This window comes from Otolemur garnettii, unplaced genomic scaffold (genome assembly GCF_000181295.1).
Source record: "Otolemur garnettii isolate 467f Iridium unplaced genomic scaffold, OtoGar3 scaffold00185, whole genome shotgun sequence".
In the NCBI taxonomy this organism is placed as follows: Eukaryota; Metazoa; Chordata; class Mammalia; order Primates; family Galagidae; genus Otolemur; species Otolemur garnettii.
In genome coordinates, this window is record NW_003852580.1 from 2675306 (window position 1) to 2687309 (window position 12004).

General features: G+C 59.1%; 1 protein-coding gene across 1 annotated transcript; it reads left to right on the forward strand.

Moving 5' to 3' along the window:
* Window positions 1–455: 455 nt before the first annotated feature.
* Window positions 456–11728, forward strand: CPNE7 (copine 7). The gene is made up of 15 exons (XM_003800833.1): window positions 456–768; window positions 2392–2574; window positions 5732–5806; window positions 6023–6097; window positions 6513–6596; window positions 6924–7013; window positions 7156–7254; window positions 7732–7818; window positions 8047–8106; window positions 8859–8992; window positions 9641–9695; window positions 10519–10570; window positions 10634–10767; window positions 10961–11197; window positions 11591–11728. The coding sequence occupies exons 1-15, from the start codon at window positions 595–597 to the stop codon at window positions 11726–11728; spliced, it is 1677 nt and encodes a 558-aa protein (XP_003800881.1). The 5' UTR covers window positions 456–594.
* The last annotated feature ends 276 nt before the right edge of the window (window positions 11729–12004 follow it).

Genomic DNA, 12004 nt, shown 5'->3' on the forward strand with positions numbered 1-12004 from the left:
GGGGGTACAAGTGGCTTTTGCTGTGTGGACACATTGTCACCCTGAAGTCAGTGCCTTCGCAGATCTGTTTCCAGAATAACAGAAAGTGCTTGTTGACTGATATGGCGGGTCTCAAAGTCTACAGAGCAGGGAAGTTAGGGTTGGTGGCCCCCTCACCAACCCTAGGGGCCTCCTGGGTGGAAGTTGGCGCTAGGGCTGCGGGCAGACTCAGTCAGGGAGGGGCTCCCCGACACCTGACCCCCAGTCTGTCATCCCGGGGCTCCCCTGGGAATGTGAACTGGGCTCGGTCCTCGGTGGGACTTTCCAGGCAAAGGGGTCGGCTGAAGCGCCCCCTCCTCTGCCACTGCTCCCCTGGCCAAGCCCCTTGCTGTCCCTTCTCCTGCACCCCCATCCCCAGCCGCGCCCCACCCCCTACAGTCCCCGCGTGGTGGCTGCCGCCCGAGCCACGTGTGCCGGCGCCCGGCAGGCAGGCGTGCGGGAAGCGCGGCCACGCCTGGCCCGGCCACCATTTCCCCGGCGCTGCTGCGGCGCTGACTTGCGGGCAGCAGCCCCTCCGAGCGCCCAGCCGGGTCCTCGAGCGCCAGCGCAGGGAGCATGAGCGTGGGCTCCGAGCGCGGGGCGGCGGCGGCCCCAGGGATGGTGCCCGCGCCCTGCGCCTCGAAGGTGGAGCTGCGGCTCAGCTGCCGGCACCTGCTGGACCGTGACCCGCTCACCAAGTCCGACCCCAGCGTGGTGCTGCTGCAGCAGTCGCAGGGCCAGTGGGTGCAGGTAGGGCCAGGGGCGGCCCGGAGGCTGGTGTGGGTGCTGAGCGGGGCCCGGGAGCTGCAGAGGCTGCGACCGAAGTGGGCGCAAAGAGGCCAGTGGACACCAGGAAGGGGCGTTGGGATATGGGGCTGAGCGCAGGGCCAGGGTGGGGTTACCAGATGGAGAGACGGGTATCCAGGAGCTGTGGGGAGGAGATCAGTGGCTAGACTAGAAGGGGTCCAGGTAGAGAGTGCGTGTTCCCGACGGGTGTGCGGCCCATGGCTCCAGGTGGGGGGCCCTTGGGGCACACTAAGCGCCTAGGCTGGAGATACCGGCGGGAGCCTGATGAAGGGGTGCAGAAGAGGATGGGGGCTCAGGTGTGCAGCCGAATGGAGGGGCCGGAGCCGGACTGGGGTCACGGGGTGCCTCTGCACCAGCCTGCGCGGACCACAGAGCGCCTGGCTTCAGTTGGGTCCTCGCCCACGAGGCGGAGGAGCGGCCGGCGGGGCACTCTGGAGGCTGAAACTTGCCCGGCCGGCGTCTCTTGGGTTCCTCCAGACTCAGGCGCTGATCCTGAGCGACCCCAGGTGACTGCGGCAGAGGCGGGGAGTGGGGGGGGCGGTGTCTCTGTAACTCTAGTTCGCCCTGGACACCCACCCCCACCCCGCCACCCTCGGCGCCTGTCTGCCGGCTCTGAGCGGTACAGAATGCTTTCTCCATTTTCGTCTCTCCTGAAACGCGCAGCTTCACCTGGAAAGGACTAGTAACGGCCACGAAGCAGGAGCGTGAAATGGGGGGGAGGGCTAAAGCCATCTGAGGGTTGGAGGAGCTGAGACTCGAACCTGGAGCTCACCCGAGAGAACCTGGAGCTCCCACGCTCTTGCAGTCCCTCGGTGGCATTGAGGTCAGGGAGGCCAAGTGATAGCGGGGCAGTGGAGGGGGCCTACCCAGGGGTCTCCCCACCCACCTCCGGGGATCAGCTCTTTGAGTCCACTGCTCTGACCTGGTGGTATCTCCTGTCATCTCTGGGCCATCAGCTTCATGAAGCTGAGAAACCCTTCAAGGCACCGACTTTCAGGGTGAAGGTCCTGCCCCAACTGTGGGGCTGGGGTGAGGTCTGGGGGGCCCACCATTCCAGTTCCTCCAGGCAGGGCCCCAGCTATAAATCCTTGTCAGGGCTTTGGTGGTGACCTGTGCAGAGGTCTGTGTGGTGGCACAGAAGTCTGTGGACCTTACTTGTCCTTTGAGGGGGCCACTGCAGGGGGGCACACAGCTTGGAGAGGCTGGTGAACTCAAGGGTCCCCTTCCTGCCCAGCCCAGGGCTGAACTCTGACCCCATCTGTGACTTGGGTGTCCTTGGGCAGGACCCTCTCCTCTCTGAACCTCAGTTTCCCCATCTGTGATGTGGGGCCAAGCAGTTGGTGATGGGTGTGAGCTGAGAAGATGCAGAGAAGCTGGAGCCCTGGGCTGGCAGAGAGGGTATTAGGGGCTGTGGGAGTGCCCCCAGGTGTGGACACAGAACAGGCTATGCTGTGGGAGGTGCTTCCCACAGTGCAGCCTGGAAATGAGTGGGAGGGGAGACTGGAATGGAGCCCTGGGCTTTCCTTCAGAGGTGCAGTGTGGTCAGCTCATGGGTGTTGCTTGCAGGTGGGCAGAACCGAGGTGGTCAGGAGCAGCCTGCACCCCATGTTTTCCAAAGTCTTCACACTTGACTACTATTTCGAGGAGGCGCAGAAGCTTCGCTTTGAGGTGTACGACACCCATGGGCCCAGTGGCCTCAGCTGTCAGGATGACGACTTCCTGGGAGGCATAGAGTGCACCCTGGGGCAGGTGGGTGCCCACCCTCGGGAGGGAGCCCATGGAGCCCATGGTAGTGACAGTCAAACTCCCCAACCATGCCAGGCACCACAGGGCCCTTTTCTTGAAAATTTCCTGGCTCGGCGCCTGTGGCTCAAGTGGCTAAGGCGCCTGCCACGTACACCTAAGGTGGCAGGTTCGAATCCCCAGCCCGGGCCTGCCAAACAACAATGATGGCTGCAACCAAAAAATGGCCAGGCGTTGTGGCAGGCTCCTGTAGTCCCAGCTACTTGGGAGGCTGAGACAGGAGACTCGCTTGAGCCCAGGAGTTGGAGGTTGCTGTGAGCGTGATGGCCATGCATGGCACTCTACCCTGGGGATAGCTTGAGGCTCCGTCTCAAAAAAAAAAAAAGAAAATTTCCTTATTAGCTTTTATAAGATATAATTTTGAACTGGGTAATACATTCAAACTCAGAAAGTATAGCAGGCATGCCAAAAGTGCCTCCTTCCTGCCCCTGTGCAGCCCTGCTGCCAGGTCTCTGGGCACCTTCCAGAGAGAGATGTTCTCACATCTCTCTTTTTCCTCTTTTTAAGAAAAACACAAATTACATTCTCTGTTCTACAATTTGCTTTTTTTACTTCCTTGACAGGAGGGAGTGGCCCCTCCAGGGGCACCACCTGCTGTCCTCTGGCTAGATGTCCCCAGTAGTCCCCCACTGTCAGTAGAACAATAGCTTTTTCCAGCCACCAGTCTGTTACAGGCTCTGTGCTGCACATTTAATTCTCACCACTTGCTGTGGAGTCCCTTCTTTTTTATTGAGATACAATTTACATACAGTAAAGTGCTTGAATCTTCAGGCCTGAGACTGACAAGCTTAGACTGTGGTATATAGCTCACCATCACCCTGTCACAGAATGTTTCCATCACCCCTCTCCAGCCAGTCCCCCTCGTTCTGTCTGTTCTAGAATTTCATGTACATGAATCACACAGCATGTCCTCATTGGTGCGAGATTCTTTTACTTAACATAATGTCTGTCTGACTCATCCCCCATTGCTGCGCAGGCTGGAGCTGGTTCCTGGGGATCTTTCTGTCATCCCCATTTTTCAGATAAGGAAACTGAGATTTAGGGAGAGCACAGCCCCTTCTGAGAGCGGCAGAGCAGGGCTGCACCCAGGCCCAGGCACAAGTGCCCACCATGCAGATGGAAGAGGCGGCACACACATAGACACGCATATATGAACACCACCTATGTACACACACATGTTCAGGCAGGACACCGATGTATGCATACCTGCATGGACACATGCATGGATCCCCATGTGTGTGTATATATAAACACATGCCTGTATGTGTGTCAGGGCTCCTCTCTGCAGCCATCCAGGTGGGCTTAGCAGGGGCACCTAACTTGGTGACCTAAGGAGAGGGTTCTGGCTTCAAATCCTGGTGGTATGACCTCTGCCCAGACCGCTGGTTCCTCATCTGATTCAAGTAAACTGAGTACTCGGTCCAGGTAGAAAGAGCTTATTAAATGTTAGGCCAGGGGAGGTGGCTCACACCTGTAATCCTAGCACTCTTGGAGGTGGGATTGCCTAAGCTCACAGGTTTGAGACCAGAGTGAGACCTCATCTCTAAAAAATAATAGGCAAGCATTGTGAAGGGGACCTGTAGTCCCAGCTACTTGGGAAACTGAGGCAAGAGAATCGCTTGAGCCCAAGTGTTTGAGGTTGCTGTGAGCTGTGATACCATGGCACTCTGCTGAGGTTGATGAAGTGAGACTCTCAATTAAAAAAAAAAAAAAGGTAGGAGTTAACACAAACCAGCAGTCCCATTTTTCCCCATAGGAGACTGTCACCAGACCTGAGTGAGCCATATCCTTCACTAAGGACCTACTTTGCTGCCAGAAAGGGAAAGTGGGTGGGATGAAGCTAGGGTAGGCTCAGACCTTCTTTCAAGCACCACCATGATGTCTGTATACAGGGTACTAGCAGCTGCCCTTGGGATGTACAGGACAGCAGGAAAGGCCCAGGTGTGAGGCAGACCCTGTCTTGGGAACCCAGAAGTGAAACCCTTGAATAGGGGTGTATCTTGAGTGGGGGGGTTGGCTTGAGGCTCCCGACCCTTTGCACCTTTAAGAGAACTTTCTCAGCCCCTCAGCCTAGTTTACCTCTTCTGTTCCCCGTACCTGGGATCTGTTTTCTTTTCTGCCTGGAATGTTCCAATATGCTCAGAAGCTGTCAGCCGGGCAAGACCCGATGGTGGGTGGTGAGAGCCTGACTCCCTTGCACCGCTCACCATGAGGACCCTCGTGGGGGGGGGGGTATGTCCAATGGTGCTGGCTGCCTGGACCCTCATACCCAAGCTGCCTCCTGCCTGAGCCTCCTTCTCCTCACCTGGCGAGTGGGCGTGATGTTCAGCGTCTCCATACAAACTCTGGTTTGTATTCAGCCCCTGTACTATGGCGCCACTGTGTCCGCCAGCCAGTAGCAGGTGTGGGCTGGGCCATGCTGGGCAAGTGAGAGTGGTCCCCACATACCACCTGCTGAGGACACTCCTGAGTGTGGAGAGACAGTCCTCAGCATGGATGGAGCCCCTGCGTTAACTCTTGCGGGAGCTGAGTGGCAGTCAGCACCATTCCCACTTACAAACAAGGACTGTGGAGCCCCAAGGTCCACACAGCCCCCGCCAGCCCTGTGCTCTGCCAAGCACTTGGCATGTTCTGGGAGCCACCTGCGTCCGTGTCAGCAACGCCCTAGTCAGGGCTCATAGCTGATGCAGGAGGTGCACAGAGGGGCTGTCAAGGAGGGGAAAGCCTGGGCTGGGAGAGTAGACCGCAGGGACTGTATCAGCACCAGGGACATGCCAGGTATGAGGGTCCAGGCAGCCAGCACTGTCAGACATACCTCCCCTGCCCCTCCCCACGAGGGTCCTCATGGTAGTGCAAGGAGTCAGGGCAACTACAGCTGCCAAGCCGCCTCCTGCCTGAGCCTCCTTCTCCTCACCTGGCGAGTGGGTGTGATGTCCAGCATCTCTACCCAGTGGAGGGGGATAGATGTCCTGGGAGCAATGGGAGGGCCAAGGGTGTGGGCCCCAGGGAGGAGGGTGGGGACACAGCCCAGAGGACAGGCTGAGGGCGAGTTAGTGTCCCAGGACATGGGAGCCATCCCTTGCCTGACATTTCTGACTTCCAGATTGTGGCTCAGAAGAAAATGACACGTCCACTGTTGCTGAAATTTGGCAGGAATGCCGGCAAGTCCACCATCACGGTGAGGCCTTGGCCGTAGCCCCTACCAGCCCACTGCCTCGGGCTCCAACTCTGTGCTGGGGGCTCTGAGGCGGGTGGTGGGGAGGGTGTGGCCAGGAGGCTCTGTGGGTGCCTGAGAAGGATTCCTCTCAGACCCTTCTGGGGGGTGTGTGGGGCGGTGGGGGGTGGGTCAGGCCCCATCTGACTGAGCTGGAAGCCCTGGCCTGGCTCCTCCCAGGTGATAGCTGAGGACATCTCAGGGAACAATGGCTACGTGGAACTCTCCTTCCGGGCCAGGAAGTTAGATGACAAGGTGAGGGAGTATGGGGCACCCACAGGCAGGTAAGCATGTCTGCCCACCTTGGGGCTGAGGGTCCCCAGCTGGTGGCAGCACCTGCAAGATGGCATTAATGGGAGTTGCTGAGGAGACAGTGTCACACAAGTGGGGTCCCAACTGCTGCTTCTGCCTGGCTGCTCTGGGCTGTAGATCAGGGTCCTGAATGAGGCCTTGTGACCCTGGAAGCTGCCCTGAGCACTCAGGACCCCATACAGTGATGGGGAGACAGACCTGGGAGTCCCAAGGCCACTGCCTCAAACATGGAGGGATTGGGACTGGGTACAGTTGCACTGGCCCCATTTTGTTCTCAAGGAGGCTCTGTGGGGTGTAGTGGCACCTGGGCAAGTGTAGAGTGCCCTGTCCTGCCAGTACCCCCTGCCCTTCCTCCCAGGACCTCTTCAGCAAATCTGACCCCTTCCTCGAGCTGTTCCGAGTCAACGATGACCAGTCAGAGCAGCTAGTGTACCGGACGGAGGTGAATGGAGTGGGGCCTTGGGGCTGTGTCCACAGCTGAAATCCCACAAACTTGTTTGTTGTTACTATAGTTATTTGTAGGGACACCTTCTACCCTGCAGTTAAAATGGGATCTCAGTTACAGCAGAGAGCATTTTCTTTTCAAATGAATTAGCTTGAGTGAAAAAGATTCTATTTAAAGAGAAGGGATTCCATGTGGTCCAAGAATGTGGCAAAAGCTGTAAAGGTTGGGGTCTGGCGGTGATCTCCTTGTCCCCACTCGGCCCCAAGGGCTAGACTCCAGGGCTCTGGGGCCTCCCAGGTCTCCCCAGATCCTCCTGGCCCTCAGGTCGTGAAGAATGACCTCAGTCCTGTGTGGGAGCCCTTCACCGTGTCGCTAAGCTCTCTGTGCAGCTGCGAGGAGACGCGGCCCCTGAAGGTGAGGCTGGTCACTCCAGACTCTCAGAGTGGAGGGGCCAGGGTAGCACAAGGTGGCAGGTGGTGGAGCTGTCCAGGCTGGGTGGGTGGGTCTCAGAGTCTGGGGCCCTGGGGCAGGTGACTGAGGGTCTTGGACTCCCCAGGGCTTGGTCTGGGATTATGACTCTCGCGGGAAGCACGACTTCATTGGAGAGTTCTCCACCACCTTCGCAGAGATGCAGAGAGCCTTTGAGGAGGACCAGGTGTGTGGGAGGCCCCAGGCCAGGCTGTTCTGCACCTGTCAGCTCCACCACTGAGGCTGTGAAAATAGGACCTATCTGTGGGACACACTGGGCTGGGGTCTGTGCATCTGGTTTGGAGGGGGTGTGCAGGGAGTTCTCCCCAGGATCTGCCCAGCCTGCAGCAGCGGGAAGTGGGGGCTTCCCTGGGCTCTCCTTTCTGCTCCCCCAGGGCCTGTGTCCCTGGGCACAGGCCACAGGCTTCAGAGGTGGCTGGGCACTGGGTGACAGGGCCATGCCACACATGGGGTATAACCTGGACCCTCCTCTGACCTACACCCTATGCCCCCGGCTGATCCCCCATGGGATGGTGGGTCCCCTGGTGGCTACACCCGAACCCCCCTGCGGGGTGCCCTGAACTCACCTGTGGAGAGAGGTCACCCTGGGATGGTCCCAGGCGCTGCCAATCTGGTCTGGGGCCCCTGCCCATCCTGTGCTCAGGCCCAGTGGGACTGTGTGAACGCCAAGTACAGGCAGAAGAAACGCAATTACAAGAACTCAGGGGTTGTGGTTCTGGCGGACCTGAAGGTGAGGTCAGGCCCTGCCTGGGTGGGGAGGGGCTCTGCTGGTCCTGCCTGAGCTCTTTGGGGTGGCCGGGCAGGGTGAGCCCCTCTCAGATTGTCCCTATCCCGGGGGGGGGGCAGTGATGGGGAGAGGGGAGGAGAAGGGGATGGGGCAGGGATTGCTCTCAGACCCCAGCAGGGCCTGTCTCCTGGGGGCGTCCTGGGCAGCCTTGCCCACGCTGCTGCCTGGAAGGTCCACAGGGTCTACTCCTTCCTGGATTACATCATGGGCGGCTGCCAGATTCACTGCACTGTAAGTCCCACGAACAGAGTGGAAGGGGCGCCCTGCAGGTATGCAGAGAAATGGAGGCTCCCTCCAGGCAGCTCCATCCCCACATCCGAGCTAGGTTTTTCCTGCAGGGTCCCTCTTTATGCAGATAACAAAGCAGGTGTGGTGGGGCAGGGAGCTAGCCAGTACCATCCTGGAGACAGTGTCCTTGGGGCTTGCCTTCTACAGAAGCAATAGCAGAAAAAAACAGGAAAAGGGGGAGTAAGCACTTGGAAGCCAGAGACAGACAAGCCCCAGGCTGCAGCTACCACACAGCATGGCACCAGGGCAGAGTGCAGGGCAGCCACGGGCCCCTGAGCTGTCCACTTTGTCCCTTTGCAGATGTGCTGGTTTGAGACCCTAGAATGGCTCAGGGAAGCAGTGGCAGGGGCCCGGAGCGGGGGTGTCAGCTGTGAAGAGGTGGATGTTGTCCCCCCAGAGCCTGTCCCAAAACTGTGATATTGTGCCAGGGGCCGAGGCTCAGCTCTATGACCTGGTCAGGGCATCCCCTAGGGATCCAGGGAGCTAAGGGATTGGCAGGGCCTGGGGAGACCTCTCCTTGCCCTGTGGAGCGGGTGGGACTATCCCAGTGAGCATTGTCTCTGGGTGCAGCCCAGCTCCCCATACACATGAGGCCCCAAGTCCCAGCCTCTCTGGGCTCCAGTTTCTCCAGCCTGTCAAATGTGGGATACAGATGTCCTGCCCAGCCCAGCTCATCCCTCTTGGGCCTCCTGCAGGTGGCCATCGACTTCACGGCCTCTAATGGGGACCCTCGGAACAGCTGCTCCCTGCACTACATCAACCCCTACCAGCCCAATGACTACCTGCAGGCACTGGTGTCCGTGGGTGAGATCTGCCAGGATTATGACAGGTGCGCCCCCTCCATCCCAGGTCAGGTCTAGTGGCCCCACAGGTGGGCATCATGACTGTCCATTCATCAGAAGAACCTGCCTGAGGCTTATAGTGCAGACTGCAGACACCATGGGGGTCCATCTGCACATCAGGGCACAGGTCATGAGCTTACCCAAGGGTGATCAGTCAGGCAGCAGCCGGGTGCAAAACCCAAGCAGGCTGGACACTGAGCTCATGGCAGTAACACAGAGCCCTGGCTCTGGGCTTGGGAGAGGATGCCCTGAGCTCCTTCCCAGAGTCCTCCCATATGGTCGAGTGGGTAAGAACCATGAGCAGGAGACCAGCCCCAACCAGGGCCATGGAGCTCACGGGGGTGGCTTGGCCTGGGCAGAGGAGGTGTCTGCAGGGCAGAGACAGCTATGTTTGGGCAGAGGCGGAGCATTGGGAAGAGGCAGACTTAGGGATCAGCTCAAGCCAGCTCCCCACTTCCTTTGTGCCTGGCCCAGTTTTCTCTGCACCCCATGCCTCAGTCTCCCCATGGCATGGCAGTGATGCCAGGCCTAGGCCAGCAGGGCCCTGACCTCCTGGGCTCTGATTTCCCCTACAGTGGGCCCCACCCCACCCCAGGAATCAGGTTTCCCAGGTGATCAGGCCACCTCTCTTCCAGTGACAAGAGATTTTCTGCTTTGGGGTTTGGAGCTCGGATTCCTCCCAAATATGAGGTAGGGGACCCCTGGAGTTGTATCCTTTCTTGTGCCCATCAGGCAGAGGATAGCCTGGGTCCCCAGGGACCCCTGGTTGCTGTCATTTCCTGCTGAGAACCAGACGCTGTGGGAGTGGGGGGCAGCAGAGACCTGGTCTAGTGGTTGGTGAGGCTGACTTTTGACCTCCTAGGACTTGTTAGCTGTTGGGGACTAGAGACAAGCTACACATTCTGTCAGGAGATGGGAAGAACGTTAGTCTGGAATCTTCTGGTTGCAGATATCAGTTCAACTGGATTAGCAGAAAAAGTGCTGTGTGGGGGATTTATTAACTAATGAAACCTAGAATCTTGGCTCGGGGCCTGTGGCTCAAGCGGCTAAGGCGCCAGCCACATACACCTAAGGTGGCGGGTTCGAATCCCCAGCCCAGGCCCGCCAAACAACAATGATGGCTGCAACCAAAAAATAGCCGGGCGTTGTGGCAGGTGCCTGTAGTCCCAGCTACTTGGGAGGCTGAGGCAGGAGACTCCCTTGAGCCCAGGAGTTAGAGGTTGCTGTGAGCATGATGCCATGGCACTCTACCCAGGGGGATAGCTTGAGGCTCCGTCTCAAAAAAAAAAAACTTAGAATCTTCAGGTCCGGTTGGATCCAGGAGCTAACGCAATGTCTCAGAACTGTATGTCTGCTTGCCCCTCTGTCTCATGGCTCTGCCTCCCATCATGTCTCAGCTTCCCTTCCATGGAGTCTTTTCCCTATGGAGGCCCTCAGAAACTCCAAACCCACTTCCCTCAGTCAGTGGGGAGCATGGGACCCTACCTTGCTGGCCATTCTTGTTCTTACCCAGGTGTCCCATGACTTTGCCATCAATTTCAACCCTGAGGACGATGAATGTGAAGGTAGGACTCGAGGTGAGCCTGGGGTGGGGTGCACAGGGCTGGGCTCACCCCCTGCCCCCACAGGAATCCAGGGTGTGGTGGAGGCCTACCAGAACTGCCTGCCCAGGGTCCAGCTCTACGGCCCCACCAATGTGGCGCCCATCATCTCCAAGGTGGCGCGCATGGCAGCAGCAGAAGAACACACCAGGGAAGCCTCAGTAGGTGCCTGGGGTCCGCGGTAGGGGCTGTGTGTGTTGGCCCGTGAATGGGTTGGCCCTCGGTCAGTGTTGCTGATTTGCTATGCTCAAGACGCATGCCCAGCTGTACCTGTACCTGTCAGATGAGTGGGCTCAGGGGAGGCCCTGGGCCACATCCCTGAAGGCGGTGTGAGCCCCCCTCTCCCCTCCCCAGCAATACTACATCCTGCTGATCCTCACCGACGGGGTCGTGACTGACATGGCAGACACGCGGGAGGCCATCGTGCGCGCCTCCCACCTGCCCATGTCCATCATCATCGTGGGGGTGGGCAATGCCGACTTCACTGACATGCAGATCCTGGACGGGGATGATGGCGCCCTGCGTGCCCCAAGGGGGGAGCCTGCACTCCGTGACATTGTGCAGTTTGTGCCCTTCCGGGACCTCAAGAATGTGAGTGGGAGAGGGGAGAGGGTCTGTGGGGGGCCCAGGAGAGGAATAACCAAGCCCAGCAAAGCCCCTAGTCCACATCACACAGACCAACGTGACATGTGCTCCTCAGGTGGGTGCTCTCTGCCTCTGCTGGGAGAGCAGCATGGGGGGTCGCTGATGATGTGTCACCCTGATGAGTCTGTATCCCTCACAAGACCTCACCTGCCACAGGCCAGCTACTGGTGGTGTCCCCTACACTGGCCCCACCACTATGGTCAGGGTGGCCACAGTGCCAAGGGCCGGGCTCTGCAGGACAAGGACAGGCTAGGGCTGTGACCAGGTAGAGGACCGGGCTGGAGGCTCTGAAGGTTCCAGGTGCCACCTCACTGTCCTTCCCCTGTTGGCCCTCCCCAGGCATCCCCCGCAGCATTGGCCAAGTGTGTGCTGGCTGAGGTGCCCAGGCAGGTGGTGGAGTACTACAGCCTCCGGGGACTGCCTCCTCGAGCCCTTGGGGCCCATACCCCTGAGGGCGGCCCAGGCCCAGCAACATGAAGATCCTGGAGGGGGCAGCTGGTCATGCGTCCACACAGTCCTATCTCTAGCATCTCGGGGTCCCTTTGCCTTCCCAGAGGCCTCTAGTCCCCAACAGGCCCTCCTGAAGTCTCCCGTGGTCCTGCTGGCTTAGGCCCCCAGGGCTGAAAGAGGAAGAAATCCAAGCTCAGCTGGGAGCCTGGCCCTGACTGGTGGGGAGGGGGCCCCTGGAGATGGGGCCCTCTGTGCATCTAATTTTTGTGTGGGAGGGCATCCCCCTTCTCCCAGCTCCCTCCT